Source organism: Engystomops pustulosus, chromosome 7, assembly GCF_040894005.1.
Source record: "Engystomops pustulosus chromosome 7, aEngPut4.maternal, whole genome shotgun sequence".
Taxonomy (NCBI): Eukaryota; Metazoa; Chordata; class Amphibia; order Anura; family Leptodactylidae; genus Engystomops; species Engystomops pustulosus.
The window spans coordinates 78,588,844-78,611,778 of record NC_092417.1 but is presented as its reverse complement, the minus strand read 5'-3'; the positions used below and the strand labels follow the sequence as shown (position 1 = coordinate 78,611,778).

General features: G+C 40.2%; 1 protein-coding gene across 6 annotated transcripts in view; it reads right to left on the bottom strand.

The window, feature by feature from the left end:
• Positions 1 to 22,935, bottom strand: part of LOC140070468 (solute carrier family 66 member 2-like) — a 57,065-nt gene that overhangs the window by 7,992 nt on the left and 26,138 nt on the right. For all 6 annotated transcript variants that reach the window (XM_072117024.1, XM_072117025.1, XM_072117021.1 and 3 more), the window contains 3 exons: positions 21,295 to 21,519; positions 13,344 to 13,477; positions 1,777 to 1,993 (listed from right to left, as the gene is read on the bottom strand). In XM_072117024.1, coding sequence (XP_071973125.1) covers positions 1,777 to 1,993; positions 13,344 to 13,477; positions 21,295 to 21,488 — 545 coding nt within the window. In that variant the 5' untranslated portion in view covers positions 21,489 to 21,519. The remainder of the gene's footprint in view (positions 1 to 1,776; positions 1,994 to 13,343; positions 13,478 to 21,294; positions 21,520 to 22,935) is intronic.

Sequence of the window (22,935 nt, the reverse complement as noted above, 5' to 3'; positions counted from 1 at the left end):
GTGCTAAAAAAATGACATTTATTACTCTTTGCCTCGTAAATGTGTCACTAGAGATCTGCCTGCAGCGTGAGAGCATAAAATAAATGATATCATTTGTGTGTTCTTCCTACACAGTGTTTTGCTTTGGCACAACAGATAACTATTGCCTGCATGACTTCGTACAACTGTGTCCTTATTTTCTGTGGCTGGTTGGAATAAATGGTTTCTTGTTACTTCAAGCAAACTGAGTGGACCATAATTCTAAATCTTTAAAGGGGTTTTCCCTCGAACAAAAGTTAAGCCCTGTCCACAGGATAGGGCCTAACTTGCTGATCAGTGGGAATCTCAGTGATGAGACCTCCCACAGATCACGAAAACGAGGGGTCCGATGGGATCCCACATACCTCCCTCATTCCCCTCGTCGCTCCGTCAGATTAATCTCTACGGAGCTGATGGAGATCGGTGAGCACAGCACTTGGCAATTTCCATCAGCTCCATAGAAATTTGTTGTAAAGGGAACCTGTCACCACATTTTCCACAAATACAGCTAGTGGCAGGTTCCCATACAACCCAACTGACACCCTTCTTTTACCTAAAAATTGTTATATTCAACCTTATAATTTTACCTGATATCTAGGGTTATTTATAGCGAGTCCAGGTGGGCGTGTGGCCTCCTCAGGTTGAATCAAGCAACTCATCTCCATGCTTTCTCAGCATCCAGCAGTAATGTCATGTGACCAGGGTGACATCATCACAGGTCATGACCATGACCAGGGTTTACACCATGCATATGCGTGGTAGAATCACTTTGAAATGTGATGTAAATTGGTTTGTGGAGGCAGGGATCTGATCACTATAGCCAAGCTCCCCTCACCTCAGAACAAACCCTCTATTTTGATTAACATGCCCCAGACTTTAGGAGAACAGATTAGTTATGTCCCTGATGCAGGACACTCAATTACAGCAGAGGGGAAGCATGACTTCCTTGCTAAACTCCACACCCCCATGACTTTGTGACTTTATACAACCAATTTGCGTATCACTTTAAAGTAAATTTTCTGAATGGGCCATGAAATAAACATGATATGAAAGACGTTAAGATGCTATGCAACAAACTAGTAGTAGTTTATATGGTCAATTTGTGCTGATAGGTTCCCTTCAATTTTTCCAATTCTAAATTATGTGATAAGACTTGCAAATAGAGGTTGAACACTCACAGTGTGTTTTACTAAAACGTTTTTACAGTAACACCAGAATAATTTCCTTTGGGTTCCTTTATATCACACCTAGTAGTATTTCATTGCATTGCAGGGAAAGCAATAGGGAGCGGTGCCCCAATTTTATACACACACTCCCCCTAGATGCAATACAATGGGGCACATTTACTAACGGTCCGAATTGCGTTTTTACGCCGGGTTTCCCGAATTTTTGACACTTTTTAACCTCAAATTAGCACAACTGAGCAGAGCTCTGACAATCTCTCAAGCATGATACAGAGAGGTTGATAAGTAGTAGATGGAGGATCTTTGGTGTAGTATAAGATGTGTAGATCTTTAATGTGTAGATCTTTAATTTTTACAGGGAATATTTCCATTAGTCTTATTTTGTATGTGGTTTTTCTGACCATTGGTCTATAATATTATATGCATACATGATATTCCTTTATCTTACATGAAAAAATCTACTTTCCATAAATATTAATGTAGCAGCTCCCCCTACTGGCTTCTTCATCCATGTGCAATGTGCAACTATGTGCCCCTATACTTACAATAGGATTCAATGGACAAAGTTTCCTACCTCATTCCTTTTGTGGACTTGTTCCTGAGATTCTGCAGCAGCTGAGGAAGTCCTAACATTGCCTCAGTCAAAAGAGCTACTGATCCCAGACCCTCCACAAAGATGGGAACATCCATGAGGGTGTAAGTAAGGAGAGCTCCAAGGATTGTCAGTGTCAGGCAGAAGTACAGATAATCCTCAAAGTGGCTCCACTTCCAGAAGTAAGCAAGATTGAAATCTGTAAAGACAAGTGTAAGGTTCAGATCTTGATCTGCCTCAATAACTGTTTTAGTCCTAGTCCTGGCCTCACAACCACTCTCACACTGACTTGCAGCTCTGTTTTGGAGGCACTGAATGGTTTTAAAGGATCAGTCAGAGCATGTATGGTATTTCAGTCTTATTCACTATCCCTCATCAACAAATTGCAATGATCAGTAGCTGGACTATGTCCATGCACTAGGGCAGATATGGTAAACCTTTTAGAGGCCGTGGGGGGCATTATTGACTTTCCAATTTTTGCCGCAACAATAGTGGTGCTATTCGGACATTGGTGCTTTTTCGGATATTGGGTGCCCTTAGAAATCCAACACTTTTCCTGTGCATCTAGTTTCCGGACACTTGGAGCTTCAAAAATCTGATCTATGGCGTTCTATTTCACTTTCATGAATACGGAACCATTTCTAACCCTTTTCTTCATGCGACAATTCCTTAACCCTTTGTGCCACAATATAACATCCCAGTGAAAACTTAGCATGATTGGCGCACCAAAATGCACGGACCCTGTGCCAAAATTGATAAATGATCCACCATGTGTTCAAACTACAACTATAAGCCACTTATTTAACATAAAGTGTGGTAACTTAAAGAGAAGAGGCTAATAAACCCCAAAAACCTAAACTGACATTAGAAACAATTGCCCTTATCCATTCATTGTACCTCTACATGCCTGTAAACCTAAACAATCAGGTTCTAAAGCTGTATGCAAATGACCTCTGCTGCAGAGATTACATAAGGCAGAGAGAGGGGAGTAAGCGCTGAGGGAGCAGGAGGGAGGGTAAGACAGTCTTACAGCCTAAAAGAGGGACTCTTTTACTATGAGTAAGTAAATGCCCCTGGTTTATCATGCCTGCTTTTGATTGTAAAGCAGCTTTCTGACAAAGTCATGGCTGGAGCCAGCACCAAGCTTACCCGGGCAAGTGGTTACTTTTAAGACCTGAACCGTTGTGATCACACAGTACTTACTACAGCATATACAGGCCTTGTGAAAGTATTCGGCCCCCTTGAACTTTTCTACCTTTTGCCACATTTCAGGCTTCAAACATAAAAATATAAAATCAATGAAGAATCAATGAGAAGTGGGATACAATTGTGAATTAGAACAAAATTTTATGGATATTTAAAACTTTTGTATAAAATAATAAACTGAAAATTTGGACGTGCTATATTATTTTCAAATTTTACTTCTCACTGACGTTATTTATTATTCCATACCGTGTACTAGGAAGCTGTGGGCTCAGTTTTTAGGACTCTCACTGTGGGCACCTCAGCTTTATTCTTTGTTTCGGTACGGTTATACCAAATTTATATAGGTTTTATTGTGTTTTAATTCATTTTCAAAAGTAAACAAATGTGTACAAAATAAAAACAATTTTCGTCATGTTCTGACTTGAGAGAAGCTTGAGAGGTGTCACTTTTTGAGAAATGAGCTGATATTTTCATTGCTACTCTTTGAGGACTGTGCACCCTTTTTATCACTTTTTATTAAACTTTTTATGTGATGTAAAATGGTGTTAAAGTAGCGTTTCTGACATTTGGGCTCTATTTTCCATTATGGGGTTCACCACTGGCAATAATCGATTTTATATTTTAATAGATTTGGGCATTGGGCATTTGGGCATTGGGACGTGGTGATACCTAACATGTTTGTTATTTTTACTGTTTATTGCATCAGTTCATTTTTTATTATTTTTTTTACTTTTCTTAAACTTTATTTTTACAATTTTTAAGACCCTCTAGGGTACTTTAACCCTAGTAGGTCTGATTGTTCCTACCATATACTGCAATACTACTGTATTGCAGTATATGCCATTTTTACACACTATTCATTACAATGAGCCAGTGGCTCATTGTAATGAAACTGCAGAATCCATGCAGCCTCGGGATGACATCAAGGGGAGCGACAATCGGAACAAAGATGGCAGCTCCAACAAGCCGCCTTCTTTTAAATGCCGCTGGAAGGGTTAATACCCGGGTCAGTTTTAGCACCGATCGCGGGTATTAGTGGTGGGTGTTTGCTGCAATATGCCCTCTTCATACAGCCCCCGCACCTTTGCGCCGTACAGGAAGTTATGCAGTATGAAGATAAGGATTGCCCAGTCTTTTTGTTCTCTGGGAAAAAAGTTGCTGCCCTCCACGTGTATAGGTTTATGGGCCAAGACACAGGCAGCATAAGACCTCTTGTAACAACAAACTTGTTCAGTGCGTGTGTGGGAATTACCAGAACAAACCTAGAACTGCTGATATAAACTCAGCACATTAGTTCAGTTCAGTGATTCTAGGTTCAGTCCTGTAAATCCCACACACATATTGAGTGAGCTTGTTGCAACAACGGGCCTAGCAGTTGTCTTTATTTGTGACACAATGATGTATGTGTATAACAGATCAGATCTTACAGTCTTCCTACTCTGATTGAGACAAGTTGCAGACAACACCATTTTCGGCAGCCTTGGAACATCTCCTGTGCCCCCACTGTGTAGTTGAAGCAGTAATTACAGGATATCTGGACCAGTACAGTATTGTACATGAAATATGAAAGCTTTAAGAGAGCTCCTGGCGGGGAGGGCAATGCACACTGCTGATCTCCAGTGAATACGATTACAGCGAAAGATTTATGATGCAGGTAAAATACTTCTAGTATCCATTTCTCATCTGAAGTAACTAGCGCAAAAGATGAATTATTGTGTCATGAGTGTAGAGGAGAGCAGTAAATTCTGTAACCAGTTATATGATCAAATTAGGAAATAAAGTCTTTACATGCAGCATAGAGCCTAGTACAGAATGTAGTATCTGTCAGTTAGCCAGCTTCAGCCCTCAGAACAGAATGTCAGAAGTGCAGTGATGACTGACATTCAGGTAATGTAGTAAAAGATAGATGGATGGCTAACATCATTTATGTGATATTTAGGCTCAAATATTATAGAAGTTACTTTTGCTTTTGCATGATGTTCCCATGAGTGAACGTTGATCCACCACCATATTCCAGGCATATTATGACTTTGAGAAGAATAATCTAATGGTTAATGCAGGAGGCGCTCTGATCATTCTGCAGCTTTTAATGCTGCTTTGTAATCCATGCTCATTATAATTCTACATCCAGGGTTATTAAGGATCAGTTCACCTCCACCTATGATACATACATTTATGTGGCTGATGTGAAGAGTCTGATATTGAACATGACTGAACCTATGCAATGAGGGAGCAGAAACATTTATATTGTACATGCCCCTACAGAGGGAATGTGATATAATGTACTGTCAGGCTTGTAATGTTTCTATACTTAAAATAATTGATTTTAGTTTGTGAGATGTTGAAGAGACAAATATTATATGCGTCTGTGCATGTCATTTGCAACATTTCTCTTCAACCCCTTAATGACCAGCCTGTTTTAGCCTTTTTTTAGCAGAGCCTTGACCCTCCCCACAGGTAACAGTGTGAGGGTTTGTTTTTCTGTAGGTTACATTTTGTTTTTTATGGTCTTCATGTTTGTTACTAGCAATCTGCACAATATGCCTTCTGTACCAACATCTTCAGTAATGAAAAAAAAAGAAACTGAGAACCTGCCTCCTCCTCCAGCTGAAGACAACCACATAACATTTATCTAGAGGACTTCTCCTCCTTGTGGAAGACTTTCTCCCCAATTACAAAGTCCAAAAAACCTACTTCGCTTGCCCAAGGTTTCTTCCTACACGAAAATTACTTTTCTCTTCATCCTTGTAATGACTAAAAATTCATTGCAGAACTCTTCCATTGAATCCGTTGATTTTCCATTGGTTTCTACCAGATTGACCTTTGAGGTCCTTGAAGTGTCTCAGAATATTCTTCTGATTGCACAGTTTTATTTAAAGACTTTCTATGAATTTATTCCTGAAAAAAAAAAAAGCTTATACTGCGGACATGACTCTAAATTGAATGGCCATCGTAGGATACATAAAACTTAAGAACTGTGCACTGTTTATTTTAAAATTGTTTGAAACAGACAGAAAATGCAGTATTTTACAGCAAAGTGCCAAACCAGCTACTGTAATTTGTGTTTAGTGGAACCTTTATTTTAACAGCAGAATCACCCCAAACACATTTTCACACCATGGACCTGATTTGTCAAATGACATGGCCCTCACAATTACCTGACCTAAACCAAATTTACATACTATAGGATTATTTATATTTATTAGGAAATATTCAATTTTTTTACATCTAATTTCTGTTCTCATCGCTTAAATTTGAATCTACTTTGTAGAAGAAAATCTAACAAAGAAATAAAAATGCAAAAAAATAGAAAGTAATACAGTGCAAAAACCTCTTAAGTTATTTCATTTGTTAATAGGTAACAGTTAGGGTGGTTTCACATTGTTTTTTTCTTATCAGTGACTTTTCAATGAACCCATTGGGGCACATTTACTTACCCCATCCCCAGAGTTCACCGAAAGTGCATTGCCCGACTCCAATGCACTGTACCCCGATTATAGATGTGTTGCTTCCCCGCTCAGGTCCGACAGAGTTCACCATCTTTTTAGTGGTTCATCTAAGTGCTTGGGCTTGCAACACAATTTGAAAGTTAAATCCTGTGCTCAGTCCAAATCAGTCGGATCGTCCGACGGCACGCCACCTAAATTGTGCCACATTGAAGCCAGCGCAGTTGCGCCAAATATTGGTTATGTGTCACAATTTTGTTAGAAATTTAGAATGGTTTAACCTACCCAGGTGATTTTTTGTGACATGTTATACTTTGAATTAGTGATATTTTTTGGTTGATATGTTTTGCATTTATTTATTAAAAAGTGGGAAATTTGGTGTAAATGTTTTGAAAAAAATATTGATGTTTTGATTTATAAACGTTATTCCCATTGCACAGTTGGTCTAACCACCAAATTGATTACTAATTAACATTTACCATAAATCTACTTTATGTTGGCATCATTTTAAATGTTATAATATTTTATTGGGACATTAGGTGACTTTTCCACTGACGGACGCTGAACGACATTGTTTGATTCTAACACTAAAACTGATTTAGTTTTCTTTTAGTTTTTTTGACCAAAAAGAAACTGAAAGTTCCCTTATAGAATGGGAATTGTGGGGACTGATCACAGTGGGGCAACAGAAGGACACAGGCTCCGTTCTTTTCACTTTCATAACACTGTCTGAGGTAGTGGCACCTGGTGACATCAATGGCTCTCTCTACAAATCTCACAGATGCACGAGCTATTCTCATTTCTGAAAGTGTAAGCAGCTGTGAGAATGTTAACACAACTGCTTATACCAGAAATTAAGAAAAATGGATTCAAACCAACCAAACGTATGCACTTGCGTTTTTAATGGATTTAAAAATGCACCAAGAATGCACCGTGTGTCCGCACACTCACTGTTTGTTCTGTAGGGTTCTAGTATTAGGGTTTGCTCTGGTGTCTCCAGTATTATACATCTGCTCTGAGAGTCTCCACTATTATACTTCTGCTCTGGGGGTCTTTACTATTATAGGTCTGTTCTTGAGTTCTCCGTTACTATAAATCTATTCTGGGGGGGTCTTTATTATTATACATCTACTCTGTGGGGTCTCCTGTATTATAGGCCTGCTCGGGGTCTCTCCCGTATTATACATTTGCTCCAGGGGAGACTCCTGTATTATTATCGTGTTTTTTTGTGCACTGTATTTGTAGTCTGCTCTGGGTTCTGTATTATTTATTGTACAAATGCAGTATTTGGTTTCTGAGTAGGCATTGCATGCTGTACTGTGGTTTTTGGCTCATCAAGGGTTTTAGTTACTGGTGCGACCATTTAAAGTTGAGCAGTATGACAATGTGGCCCTCGCATTTGTCATACATTTCATTAAAGGGGGGAACTGTGGACTGGGTTGGGCTGACAGTGGACTGGGGGGGGCGACTTTGGACTGAGGGGGATGATTGTGGTCTGGGAGGGCTGTCTATGGACTGAGGGGGCAAGTGTTGGGGGGCTATCTATATACTGAGTGAGCATGGGCAGGGTCTATCTATATACTGAGGGGGCACGGGCAGGGGCTATCTATATACTCATTGGGCACATGCAGGTGCTATCTATATACTGAGAGGTGTAGTCAATGGATTCGTTATATCAAAATTATGGTGGCACTTATTGATTTCTGTTAAGCCGAATTCGGGTGCAACCACAGTAGGTCTTGACACCAAAAAGACCAAAAGAGGAAAATAGCAATTTTTGTGGATGTGGGCACGCTCAAAAAACGGTTTCAGAAGTGAAAAAATATAATTATATTTATATAAAAATTATATTTTTTCACTTCTGAAACCGTTTTTTGAGCGTGCCCACATCCACAAAAATTGCTATCTATATACTGACTGGGTATATGCAGTAGAGTAGGGCCCTGTCAAAACAGTCTACCTTGTCTACCTTATGTTTTGGTCAAAAAAAAAATATTGCCCTCTGTGAGGCACATTTTTCTAACCACTATAGCGAGTCAGCAGCTAGAACTTAACCTCTGACACCCAGCAGCTATAGTGTCTTGATTGAAGCCTCCCCTCAGCAACTGCAGTGTGCGCTAGTGCTGCCTTAAAAACAACAGAAAAACAAACAGTGTGTCCATAACTGCTACCCTACCCCCAGCTGCTCTTGACATGAGCAGAGTACTTCCAGCTCAGAGATACAACAGTCTGTACAGGAGGGTGGGGGAGGTTACCTGCACCCATTGGGGCACGTTTACCAAGGGCTTTGCGCCACATTTCTGATGGACTTTGCATGGTCTTTCGGGAGAAAACGACTTGCACAGGTATTTAAGAAGTGTCTGTGACTCTATTAGGAGACTCTAATGCAACTCTAATTTGCAACTCAAATTAGGGAGGGTTCTAGTGCTCGGTCTGACTCGCCATATTTAACATGCAAGTTGTGTTGCATGCCATATGTTGAAGGTGCCCCACAAAAAAGTTGGTGAACTGTGTCGGGCCAGCATTATACACAGGCAGTGAATAGTGAAGTTTCCATTTTCTAAGTAAATGTTCCCCATTGTAACAAAATGCTCCTGATGTTTCACTGCATCCAAGTATCTATCAGAAATAGTAAGTGTATCCATGTGAACTTCTGCATGCTGTAGCTCATGTACAGTATACACAGTATGTATGTGTGTTTATGTATGTGTATATTATTGCCTTGTTAGCATGTTTGCCAATATGTATTACTTCTATGTATTTCTCAACCCTATTGTTTTGCCTATATGAGCAACTGGTTATTTGCTTGTTACATAGTTATTTAAAAAAACACCAAAAAGATATTGAATATTTATTTTTTTTGACCAGGGGTGTAACTACCTTGGTAGCAGCTACTATGGGCCCAGCCACTCACAGGGCACGGACCCGACCTGCCACACAAATTGAAGAATGGAGGATGTGCTGTAACATATATGTTGCTGCACAGTACATTCTCCATGTCACGGATGCACCCGCGATCTTTGTCATGGATCGCGGGCACACCCGTGCCCCCCGGTGTGGTGCTGCGCTCCCCAGCCCGGAATTACCTCTCCACGAGCCTGCTTCCCAAGTAGGCCGCATCCTCGCTCTTGCTGCTGAGGCCGTGTGCTCCCGCTGCTAGGGCGTGCGCGCGCCCTCTCTCCCAGCCTTAAAGGGCCTGCCTCCTCCTAATTGTCGCTGGCTAATCTGGCTCAGCCCTTTTAATCCAACACCTTCCTTCCTGGCCAGATCTTCAGCACTCTAACGGAACTTCCAAGGTTTTCCCACCTCGCTTCCCACAGCGGTTCCTGTTGAAGTGATTGTCCACCAGTGTTCCCAGACGCTCCTGTCTTCCAGCATTTCCAGACGCCTCCGTGTTCTTCCAGCATTTCCAGATGCCTCTGTGTTCCTCCAGCATTTCCAGACGCCTCCGTGCTTCCTGTCTCCAAGCGTTCCCATAGGCTCCTGGTGGCTCCCATGTTCCAGCGTTCCCAGACGCCTCCAAGCCACCAACTCTCCTCCAAGGACCTCTCCGTTCCTGCCCGCCTGGGTCCTGTGCCAGCTGCTGCCTGCTTGCCTGCCATGAGTTCCAGCTCATCCTTCCAAGCTGCACCCTGCTGTCATCCCAGGCTCGGACTGTGTCCTACATCCCTGTCATCCCTGGCTGCCACCGCGACACCCCGCCGCAGCAAGACCATCCTGCTTTGCAGCGGGCTCTGGTGAAGACCAGGGTGCCACTTAGACTCCGGTCCCGGGTTGCGGCTAAATACTCTCATACCATACCAGAGGGTCCACTGGTCCACAGACTCCTCCCTCCGGACTTTTTCCATAGAGACTTTCCTCCCGGGTCCTCACTCCATAGTACAGAACTATATGCTGAGCCTGCTTCACTTTTTCAGATGCAGTTTTTGAAGCCAAAAGCAGGTATGGATGATAACAGGTACAAACTTATAATTGAGAAGAGTTACTCCTCCTCCTGTTTTTAACTCCACTCCAGGTTTGGACATCAAAAACTGCATCTGAAAAAGAGAATGTGTGAACAAATGCCGGAAAGAGGGCAGCGCTGTAGAAGAAGGAACATCAGGTAAGACCCGCTGTCTCCCTCCTCAGTGACTCATTGGCTGCAGTTTTATCTATGTTGCGTTATGTTGCTGGGATGTAAAGAGCTTCAAGGACTGTGAGAAGACTTCTGGATGCTGCTTCCAGGGAATATCAGTCTAAATTTCCAGGGTATATAAATATGTGTGTATAATCTATTAATGAGTGTATAATACGTATGTATGAGTGTATTATGTATGTCTATGAGTGTATACATGTGTCTAATTTATCTATATAAGTGTACAATATAAATATGATTGTAAATGTATGTATAATCTATTTCTATGAGTGTATACATGTGTATAGATGAGCCTATGATTGTATGTAAATATGACTTTATACATGTGTATAATGCATGTGTTAATGTAGGTGTACAAATGTGTGTGTATACATGTATAGTGGAGTTAAAAATTGTGCATAACTAAGTTTATTAATGTGTGTATATGAATGTAAAAATGTATTTGTATGAGTGTATAACTGTATATGAAGGAGGGTTATGAATATATGTATATGATTCTATAAATCTACATGTATCAAGCTATAAATGTATCTGTATGAGTGTGTAAATATGCATATAAATAAAAAATATATATATCCTACATATATTCAACATGCTCTGCCAAAACCTTAACATACATTCAGAGTCAAGTTTGATGGAGTACAGAATATTAACAGCCTTATAGGTTAACAGCCCTGAGGAAGTCGGAGGACTGCGACGGAACGCGTGGGGTGCCTCCAGCCACATGTAATACGGTAACCGTACCCTCCCTCTCCCTAGGCTCAGGTCACCTTCTTCTGTTGATCGCTCTTACATACACTCAGGCTTGATCCACATGCAGGGTTTTTGACCATTTTATTGTTTGCCTGTTTTTGGTTTTCAAACCATAGAGACGTTGTTGGTGACTTGTATAGGGATTACTGCAGGAGTCCCTTTCTTTTCTCTAGGGCTTTATTGCTATTAGACATTTATACTTTTTGTGGGAATTGTTTACAGATTCTTATGGCTGAATGTGGATCGGCTCACCTTGCCTTGATCCACTTGTTGTTCTTGAATGTGTGCTTTCACACTTTTTAATGGTTTTTAAACTTTCTTGATGTATGTTATTTGGACTATGACTCCTCAATAAAATCTGTACGCACCTTATGCCGATGCATACTAGCTTTTTTCTCTTCTTCATTGTGTATTGCATTTTTTGTATGCAGGCAATCTTGTGATTACCTTTTAGCATTTGCACACCTCCTCCACTTATTCAGTGTCCAGCCTTATAGGTTAGTAATGAGGATGTGGCCCCTGCAGTGGCCCACACATCCCCTTCCAAATCATTTAAATAATCTATTCTACTGGAAGGCTGCAATATTTTGAGGCTATAAGACTTTACTTCAAATGTATTTTTACCCCATAGCGACTTGGCCATTTTGCAGCTTTTTCACACAGCCCATTTTTCAAATCTGACATGTGTCACTATAAGTGGTTATAGCTTTGAAATGCTTTAACATATCCAGGTGATTTAGAGATACATTGCTCTTCATGTTAGGTGAAAAATGTCTACATTATCTACTTCTTCTGACATGTGCGGATCGCACTTTCGTTGGACTGTTCGCCATTTTCGGGATTTGCGCAGCTTTAAGAGGTATTTAACAGAGGCACTGGGATTATGCTCCACGCGATTAGCATTTTACGGATGTCTGTTTTATGTTGACATGGATTTTATTCGGCTCTGGTTTTTGTAGGTGCAATTTTTCAAATACATACTTTTGTGGGACCTTCTCGGCTTTCAAGTCACTTTAAGGGGCCTAAATAATAGTAAAACCCATCAACTACTTTACATTTTAGAAACTACACACTTCAATGCATGTAAAACAACAATTGTAATTCTTTGGGCTAAATTAATGGGGGTTTTTCAAAACATTTACAAATTCTCAGTAGATAAAATATCTAAATACTCCACAAAGTTTGATAACTAATTTCCCACAAGTATAACAATACCCAATATGTGGTGGTAACCTGCTGGGCACACACAATGGCATTGAAGGGAAGGTGCGCCATTCAGAGCAGATTTGCATTGTTACTTTTAAATGGCTATATATGGTAATATGGCAATTTGGAGATATAAGAAGTTAATGCCATGGTGTGTGCCTATATAGCAGTTTACAGCCAAATATGTGGTATTGGCATACTCGGGTAAAATTGGGTGTTTTATCTATTGTGATTGTGTTAATTTTTTTAAATATACATTCATTTAGCCAAAAAAAATTACAATTTCAAAATTTAAAAAATCTCCATTTTGTTTCACATCCCCTGTAAAACACTTACAGGATTAACAAATTTCATATAGTTTTACATACATTTACGGATTTAGTTTTTATAATGGGGTAATTTATGGGGTTTTACTATTATTTAGGCCCATCAAAGGGACTTGAAAGCTGAGCAGGTCATCAAAAGCATGATTTTGTGTTTTGAACTAAAATGTGAAAAATCACACCTAAAGTTCTAAGCCTCATAACATCCTACAAAAAAACGAGAGGACACCTCAAAGCATTCCACGGTTATAACCACCTATAGTGACACATTTCAGATTTTAAAAAATGGGTCGTGTCACGAAGATGCAAAAGTCGTAATACATCTAACCTGACTTTGCTGATGGAAAGATACTTTGCTCCTCTGACTCCCTTTGCATTGAGCTTCTATGTTATCTGACCTTTCCGTGAGCTTCTGTCTTGTTTCTAGCAAGATTAAATTTGTCACCTATTGTCTAGGACAAATACTGTGATGCTACTCACCAGTGAAGGCATGTTGTTTAGTTGACACACGATTTACAGTCTGCACAGCGCAGCAGAGATGTAGAATGGATAACATGGTGATGATCATGAAAAAACTCTGAAGGAGAAGTGGGATCTCAAAAAACTTTCCAAACCTGTAACAGAAGAGAATTCAGATCACAAGAGGATGTTATTGTATTGTTGCTGATGCAATCATCACACGTCTGTGACTGATAGGCACATTTATACAGTACAGACCAAAAGTTTGGACATACCTTCTCATTCAAAGAATTTTCTGTATTTTCATGACTATAAAAATACTAAAGACATAACACTAAAGGCATCAAAACAGTGAATTAACACATGTGGAATTATACAAAAAAATGTGTAAAGCAACTGAAAAAAAATGTGTCTAATATTTTTGGTTCTTCAAAGTAGCCACCTTTTGCTTTGATTACTGCTTTGCACACTCTTGGCATTCTCTTGATGAGCTTCAAGAGGTAGTCACCTGAAATGGTCTTCCAACAGTCTTGAAGGAATTCCCAGAGATGCTTAGCAATTATTGTCCCTTTTGCCTTCACTCTGAGGTTTAGCTCGATTGGGTTCAGGTGTAGTGACTGTGGAAGCCATGTCATCTGGCATAGCACCCCATCACTCTCCTTCTTGGTCAAATAGCCCTTACACAGCCTGGAGGTGTGTTTGGGGTCATTGTCCTGTTAAAAAAAATGATGGCAATTAAAGGCAAACTGGATGGAATAGCATGCCGCTGCAAGATGCTGTGGTAACCATGCTGGTTCAGTATACCTTCAATTTTGAATAAATCCTGAACAGTGTCACCAGCAAGGCACCCACACACCATCACACCTCCTCCTCCATGTTTCACGGTAGGAAACAGGCATGTAGAGTCCATTCATTCACCTTTTCTGTATCGCACAGAAAGGTGGTTGGAACCAAAGATCTCAAATTTACACTGGTCTAATGTCCATTCCTTGTGTACTTTAGTCTCTTCTGCTTGTTGCATGTCCTTAGCAGTGGTTTCAAAAGCAGTTATTTTACCATGAAGGCTGCTGCACACATTCTTCTCTTACCAGTTGTTGTAGAGATGTGTCTGCTGCTAGAACTCTGTGTGGCATTGACTTGGTTTCTAATCTTTAGCTGCTGTTAACCTGCGATTTCTGAGGCTGGTGACTCGGATGAACTTATCCTCTGCAGAAGAGGTGACTCTTGGTCTTCCTTTCCTGGGGCAGTCTTCATGTAAGCCAGTTTCTTTGTAGTGCTTGATGGCTTTTGCAAGTGCATCAAAGTATTCCCAATTTTTCGGACTGACTGACCTTTATTTCTTAAAGTAATGATGTTCCCTCATTTTTCTTTACTTAGCTGCTTTTTTCTAGCCATAATACAAACTTTATCCAAAGCTATGCACAACATAACTGATGATACCAACATCATTTACAAGGCAAGAAATCTCACTTATTATACCTGAGAGGGCACACCTGATTTGTGAAAACCTTTTCTTGTGACTACCTCTTGAAGCTCACCAAATAATGCCAAGAGTGTGCATAGCAGTAATCAAAGCAAAGGGTGGCTACTTTGAAGAACCTAGAATATAAGACATATTTTCATTTGTTTTACACTTTTTTGTTAAGTATATAATTCCACATGTGTTAATTCTTAATTTTGATGCCTTCAGTGTGAAACTGCAATTTTATAATCAGGAAAATACAGAAAACTCTGAATGACTATTGGTCTTTACTATATATGGAGGTGTGCAGGTGGACATATAGCCTGTAACAAATCAACTCACAGTTTAATGTATAGAATTCCAACAGCAGCGGCTGGGTAACCGGCTGATCACAAATCCTAGAGATCAATGGCAGATCTGTCAATGGCTGGCTGTGGTAGCAATATCTTCATCTCAGGACAGTGATCTCTGTGTGGCTAGAATCTATATCCTTTTTGTAGCGGAGCAGGATGAGATCTGCTGCACTGACAGCTGAATTTGGTACAAGCCTCTGGGTGCCAGGGATGTTCCTCTGGACATTAAGCAGAACCTCCAACCTGTCTCCTGACAGGTGGTGATAGATGCTTCCTATAACACACTCTATAGGAATAACTGAGCTGGGAGCGTTGTCTCCAGAAAGCAGCTCAGAGAAAGACCAACTCTAATCTGGACTATCTCCTGCCAGAGGGTGAATGGAAAGCCTAGGCAGACTAATTAATGAATATATTATTGGTGAAACCAGACTCTTACAAGCATGCCATATGCAAATCTAACATGTTTCTACAGACTCAATGTCAATAGAAGATGCTTTAACCCTTACACAGTATAAGAGAGTACATAGGTTTCTATAAGGAACAGTACTGACTACTGCCATTTGGTGCTAGTATTGTATCAAATGTGGGGCACAGCAATGGAAATCACATTACATCCGCTAAAATAACATGAGATATTGGAATAGCAATGCAAAATACCAAGAAGATATAATGTGTAGTTATATTTGGTGATTGTTTGTTTGCCAGTAGCTGCGACCATAAGGGTCAGTGCCATCTGAGTCCACTTGAACGCTTATTTAATTTAGCAATGGCCCTCCTCCATGGCATTACACTGACATACAGAGAACACAACCAGTTAATTTAAGGTTCATGAGAGCAAGATGAACAAAGGATTCAGCAATCATTTTCACAATGGGGGCCGATAGTCTTCCCTTTATGGCCTCTTTAAGACATTTATTGCGGTGTACTAGGTTGTAATAACTGCATATGGGGACTCATGCTGCCTGTTGGCCTGTGGCAGGTATTTAGACGAGAAAGATAATTAATAGCAAAGTATTTTTTCCTAATAAAATTTTGATAAACCCACGTCGGAGGAAACAAGTTACCTCTAACCAGGAGACATTAATAATACATTGTAACTAGTTTTGCTGTCTATGCACAGCTGTCTCTGTGACCTTGAGAAATGATCTGTTCTTTCATAGATCTGTCACTTATTTAAGCCACAGAGATGAGACATACTCATTAATATTTGCCTATTAATTTTGTGCACATTTCATTTGGTGAAATAAGGTAGAAGCTGAAACCCAACAATTACTGGTATAGGATTTAATTGCAGCCCTGTAACAAGGAGAATTCATCATAGCCGATTATTAATGGAATATGCCCTAAAGTGGGAGTCTGCCCTAATCATCCAGTCTGAAAGATAATGGAGACAGGACTGGGGGGAGTAATCAGTGCTAATTAGAGTAAGAGTGACCCTGGCACAAAGGCAAAATAATCTGAGAATCATCATTTAAGCACAATTAACATGCCAATACCAAAATGATGCAGCCCCACTCCTTGGACTCCATATAAACAACATTATTCCTGTTTCCTAATTCTCTGAAATGTGAAGAAGTGGCATGTAACCCTGACTATAACTACCAATGTAGCATCAATAACAGCTGTCATGAGCCCAATGTGTCAGGGGAGCCTAGTTGTTCAGACTTGTCAGCACATATAAGTTATGAGTGAAAAATGTGCAGCATTACTGGATGGTCAAGAAGACAACATTGTAGGTACCGTGTAACACATTATGGAGCCTGGACACAATTTAATAGATTTACCATGCCTTTTACGCCAGTTTTTCGCCCCTCACACCAATTTTTAGTATAGTGGGCCAGGACGTGGGCCAGGGTGGGATGCCTGCATCAGTGCAGATTATCACTGAAATCAACAGCAGGCTGTCCCTGGTGTAGACTTCATATACCACTTTTACCTCCCCCAGGGTCTCATACACATCCAGCTATGACAGACTTTGGACCCTCAGTAAGAGTCCCGACTGTCATAGTATCTGATCGACCCACATCCAAAAGCCCCCCATCCCCAAATGACTTCTAGGGGGTTACTGGCCACACCAAAGATGGCGGCTTCTGCAAAATGCATGTATTCAAATACCCAGTGGAATGCTCAGTTAAAAGGTTAAAACCTATTCTCTCATCAAATCTGCAGAGTTCACTGGCCCGTGGCTTCCTATTAATCTGGCGTCAGAAGCTGGTCAGTATCTAAGAATTTGGTTCCCTCCAAATTTGGGAGAGATAAATGACTGTCTAATGTCTAATGTGTTATACATTCTTTTACTTTGCTGTATAAATAAAGAATTTAAATTTATGCACCCTGATGTAGCTGTACGTCATAGGGTAGTTATGGCACCATGCCATACAGTTAGAGGGGTATTCTGGGAATATGAAGTCTGCTACAAATCCCATAATGATATAAATAATGATACAACAAAGCTCAATGTTATTAATCACAAAATGGAGCTTAAATAGTGTGCTTATATGATTCACAAAATTTGATGGGCTTTCTAAAGTAGACTAAGTTCTCTCCAAGTTGGCCGCCACTGGAGACTACAAGTCCCATGATCCTTCAGTTCTCAAAAACAGCTCATCCCTTTCGGGCTCTGTTCCTTGTGATGATGTAACAGACTGTCCTGCTCTGTTACCATAGTAATGATGTGTAACTGCTATTATGGCACATTACCTCACTGAGATGGGTATCACCACAACACAAGCCATACTGGATGTACTGCAACCAACCCACTTCAGCCAAACATAGTGATGATCACGTGACCTGCTCAGGCAGGTGCAGGACATGTTATGTGGACATGTGACCAGCTGCCATCTTCTGTCCTGTGTCTGCTTCACTGGAGCAAGATCAACAAACTTATTAGAAGGCCAATAGCATTTCAATTCTCCATCACACTGCATGTCCACAACATTTTTCTGCTAAAGGAAGCAAAATGAGCTTATATTTTCATGACCCATTTGAATATGAATTCCGCCTGTTCCTGGAATACCCCTTTAAGGCTCAGAAACTGAGCCTTGCGATCACTGTGGGATCCAAGCTGTGTGTGACAGCTATGCTCCCGCAATAACAGCTGGGATAGCAATAGTCATGTACTTAGCTATCCAACCCTTTAAGCGTTGCGGGCACCATCACCGTGGCATTTAAAGGGCTTGATGGGTACTCGCCTGTGCAGATTGTACCCCTGCACCAGGTACAGGGGGTGCTGATCGTTCCATGCAGTAAGTGCCTGCTAGATTATGCTGAAAAGCAGAATGCTGACATTTGTAATATACTGCAAAACTTCAGTATTGCAATATATTACTCTGAACAAGTGGTCAAGTCCCACACTGGGACAAAATAATATACCTTATATACTTGCGTATAAGCCTAGTTTTTCAGCACAAAAAATGTGCTGAAAAACCCAAACTCGGCTTATACTCGAGTCAAAAAAATAAATCAAGACTCACCTTTCCGGCAGCCCCCGTAGATCTTCTGTGCGATCCATCCGCTACAATGGTATTGTTGTGCTGCACAACGGGGGGGGGGGGGGTTATATACACTGGGGCAGGGGCTGGCAGGCTATATACACTGGGGCAGGGGCTGGCAGGCTATATACACTGGGGCAGGGGCTGGCAGGCTATATACACTGGGGCAGGGCCTATCAGGCTATATACACTGGGGCAGGCGCTGGCAGGCTATATACACTGGGGCAGGGGCTGGCAGGCTATATACTGGGGAGGCTGTGACCAATGCATTTCCCACCCCCGGCTTATACTCGAGTCAATAGATTTTCCCATTTTTTTTGTAAAATTAGGGGCCTCGGCTTATACTCGGGTTGGCTTATACTCGAGTATATACGGTAATAACAATTCTTTAATTACATAGCGCCTACAGATTACCCATCACTGCACAGAGCTTGCCAAGTCAGTCCCTGTCTACATGGGGCTCACAATCTAATCAACCTACTAGTATGTATCTAAAACAGTTAAAGTAAAAGAAAAAAATGTTACCAAACCCATATGGTGAACACCGTAAAAACCACACTATATGTTTGAATCCAGCCTCATAAAAACAGGATAAAAAGTAATCAAAAAGTTACATATACCGCGCGACATGATACCAATAAAAAGTCCTGTCAACAAAAACTATAACTGTTAACCCAGTGATGCAAAAACAAGTGAATTTCTCACCAAATGCGTTCTGTATTCTGTAAAACAAGTCAAACATAAAAAAGCTATATAAATAGGGTAACACTGTAATTGTGGTGACATATAAGATATGGTGACAAATAAAGATAACATATTATTTTTATAGTACAGGCAGTCCCCGGCTTACATACAAGATAGGGTCTGTAGGTTTGTTCTTAAGTTGAATTTGTATGTAAGTCGGAACTGTATATTTTATCATTGTAACCCCAGCAAGAACTTTTTTGGTCTCTGTGACAATTGTATTTTAAAAATGTTGGGTTTTAATAAGAAAGCTTAATTACAGACACCTGTGATAACTGTTACAGCTGATTATTGTAGCCTAGGACTAAAGTACAATAAATTACCAATATCCAGAGGTCCGTTTGTAACTAGGGGTCGTATGTAAGTCGAGTGTTCTTAAGTAGGGGACTGCCTGTATTGTGAACGGCAAAAATAAAAATAACCAAAAATCCTGAAGGATTAACAAAGTTCTTAAAAGTGATTTTTCCTACATTGAGGTGCATAGTCTACATAATGGGGTAATTTATGGGTTTTTACTATTATTTAGGCCTCTTAAAGTCACTTGAAAGCTAAGTAGGTTCCTTTAAATACATGTTTTGTTGATTTTCAAAAAAATATGAAAAATAACACAGCCAACACCAATTGTAAGTGTTAGAGGTATTTTCCACATGAAGCAGCAAAAAACAGCTGTTCCTGGAGGGGGCAAAGGCTATGGGGGACGTATATATGGCCGACGTATACAGGCAGTCCCCTACTTAAGAACACTCGACTTACATACGACCTCTAATTACAAACGGACCTCTGGATATTAGTAATTTATTGTACTTTAGTCCTAGGCTACAATAAACAGCTATAACTGTTATCAAATGTGTCTGTAATGAAGTTTTAGTGTTAATCCTGATTCTTATGACAACCCAACATTTTTAAAATCCAATTGTCACAGAGACCAAAAAAGTTCTGTCTGGGATTACAATGATAAAATATACAGTTCCGACTTACATACAAATTCAACTTAAGAACAAACCTACAGACCCTATCTTGTATGTAACCTGGGGACCGCCTGTATATAGCCGACTTATATACGGCACATCTACGTTCCGCATACACGGCAATGGGCACACGGCGCCCTATGGGAGCGGTGCCGCACATGTTCCGTACTGTTCCACAGCCAGGAGAAAGATAGGACATGTCCAATCCTTCTCCAGAATATGGCACTGTGCGCAATGTTCACCCCCTCCTCCTCTCCCTGGCGTCAACGTTTGCCCGCTATCCCGTCTGGGATAGATAGATATGGAAATTTTATACAGTAGGTGGGTGAGGAGTAAAATTTTTACTATGAAACGTTTTTCATATATGTTAATGTGTACTATTATGTGGGATAGTTGGTTATTGTTAACACTTTCCAACCCCACATTGTTCTATTAAGAGTTTGATAAGGGCATGATAGTGTATATATATCCACCATGACTGACATATGGCTTAGCTTATGCTCTATTTTTTGAGAAATGGCATTACCCAAAATGCATCATAAAGGACTACCATTTTTATGGTTTTGATTTATTTAATTGGAGTTTAATTGATATCTTTTCATACAGATATTTTTCAGTTTTTTCTGTATTTGCACTTTTTACCAGGTTATGGCTAAAGTAAGCTCTATATGCAATCATTCTTTGGACATTAAATATGTTTTTATCTTTTGGACCTATCTTTGATCACTGGACCAGTTGGCTACCTCTTGGGGCTTTGATGCACAAAGCCCAAGGAGCTACCAAGTGAGCACCTCTATTTGGGGGTAAATTTCTTTCAAATTTGCCGGTTTGACAATATCATATGTTTTGCCTGTTTTAGTTTTCTTTTTTGTAATTTATGGATAAGTTCCTTTTGGATAAATAAAATTGTATCTTACTAAAGCATATCATGTGCACAACTCTGATTTCACTCACCAAAAAAATATCCGTAGGATATTGGCAATCAGCAGAACAAAGCAGACCCAGGTCGAAAATCCATCTGTATTTGAAGTTCTTTTGATCTCCTGGTATTGTGGGATGTAGGGTAGTATGCCACCGAAAACCATAAAGCAGGATGACATCCAGGACATAACTGGCCATGTGTCCTCAGATGTCTCTATAAAATCCATATTTCCTTTTCCCAGGAATCACAATACAGGCCTGAAAAATAAAAATCACGTGATGTTTTTTTTTTTTTTTTTAAAACCTCAGAGTATAGACATATTCAGGGCAATTTATAGTTAGAGTAATTAACTTTTGGTGTATCTGTGATACTCTGTGTCAACTTTAAGAGCGATGGGGTAGCATACATTATAGAATGCACATAATGCAACAAAAAATACGTAAGGAGCCACAACTAGAAGGTCGAAGGTCTTAATTCTGGAACATCTTGGGGACATAGGGAACAAGAACAGGGACATGTCCAACAGTAAAAAATGGTATCAGGGACATCCAAACATTTTAACTATGTACATGGTATGTAAATTCATGTTCCATTACAGAGATTAATATAAGCCCACTGTGTCCTGCTGTACATCTATTCACATAGTTCATGCAGTTTTAATTCCATGTTTCATGTTTGGGGATTAACCCAGGATATTATTTATCACTTCTTATCTCTGTGTAATAACGGCACAACTCCGACAGGTGCATATATACAATGAATATCACAGATCCGCACTGTCTCTTTAAGAATCGTGCGATCGGTAGTCAGTTTGCACAGTTTTTTTTAATGTAACACAATATCAGTTACACATTGTATTCACATGTATTGTTTTTCTACTGTGAATGACATGGGAGCCCTTTTTATGGCTAATCCTTGAGTGGCCTGTAACTTGATAAATCTTTTAATCACCTAATATGCAAATATCTGAAAGAGGCTACTGGGGCGTGGAGTAGCCGGAGCTGAAGCTACACGGCGCGGATACTCCACGCCCCAGTAGCCGAATGGAGGTAGATCCAAGATGGTAAGTTTCCTTTAAGGGCCTGCTTAGTTGTGTGTCCCCCCCCCCCCCCCATGTTGAACCCTCAATATGCCTTTGCATAGATATGAGAATTGTTGATAGCATAGAGATGTTGTCACTGGGACTGCAATCCCTGTGCTCTCATTGTGTCTCCTCTGGCTAAGTAAATAATCCATCAAAAATACAGACACATGAACCTGGATTCTGGTATTTTCATATACCTCTCAGATGGTGTGTCCAATCACTTTAAGATCAAATCAGTCAAATGTGAGAGAGACAGGGTTGTAAGTGAAGTGGGCCAGCACTCAGAGATGAATTACAAGACTTTTATTATCACCAGCACTAAATTCCCTCCTACTTCCAACTTCTATATACTCTGGAGTGTGACATCTTCTTTTGTACCCAGTCAAATATTAATGGTTGTCATGTAATGTACTCAACCGCAATCTACTATTCATACTAACAATCATGAGTGATTTGATCAACTTATTGCAACACTAAAAAACTATGCTATGAGTAGTACATAAAACAGTGGTTCCAAAACGTCCTGTATGTGGGTCCCGCTTTTGGATGAAATTAGAAAAATATATCTGTAAAATGCAAAAAACATCCA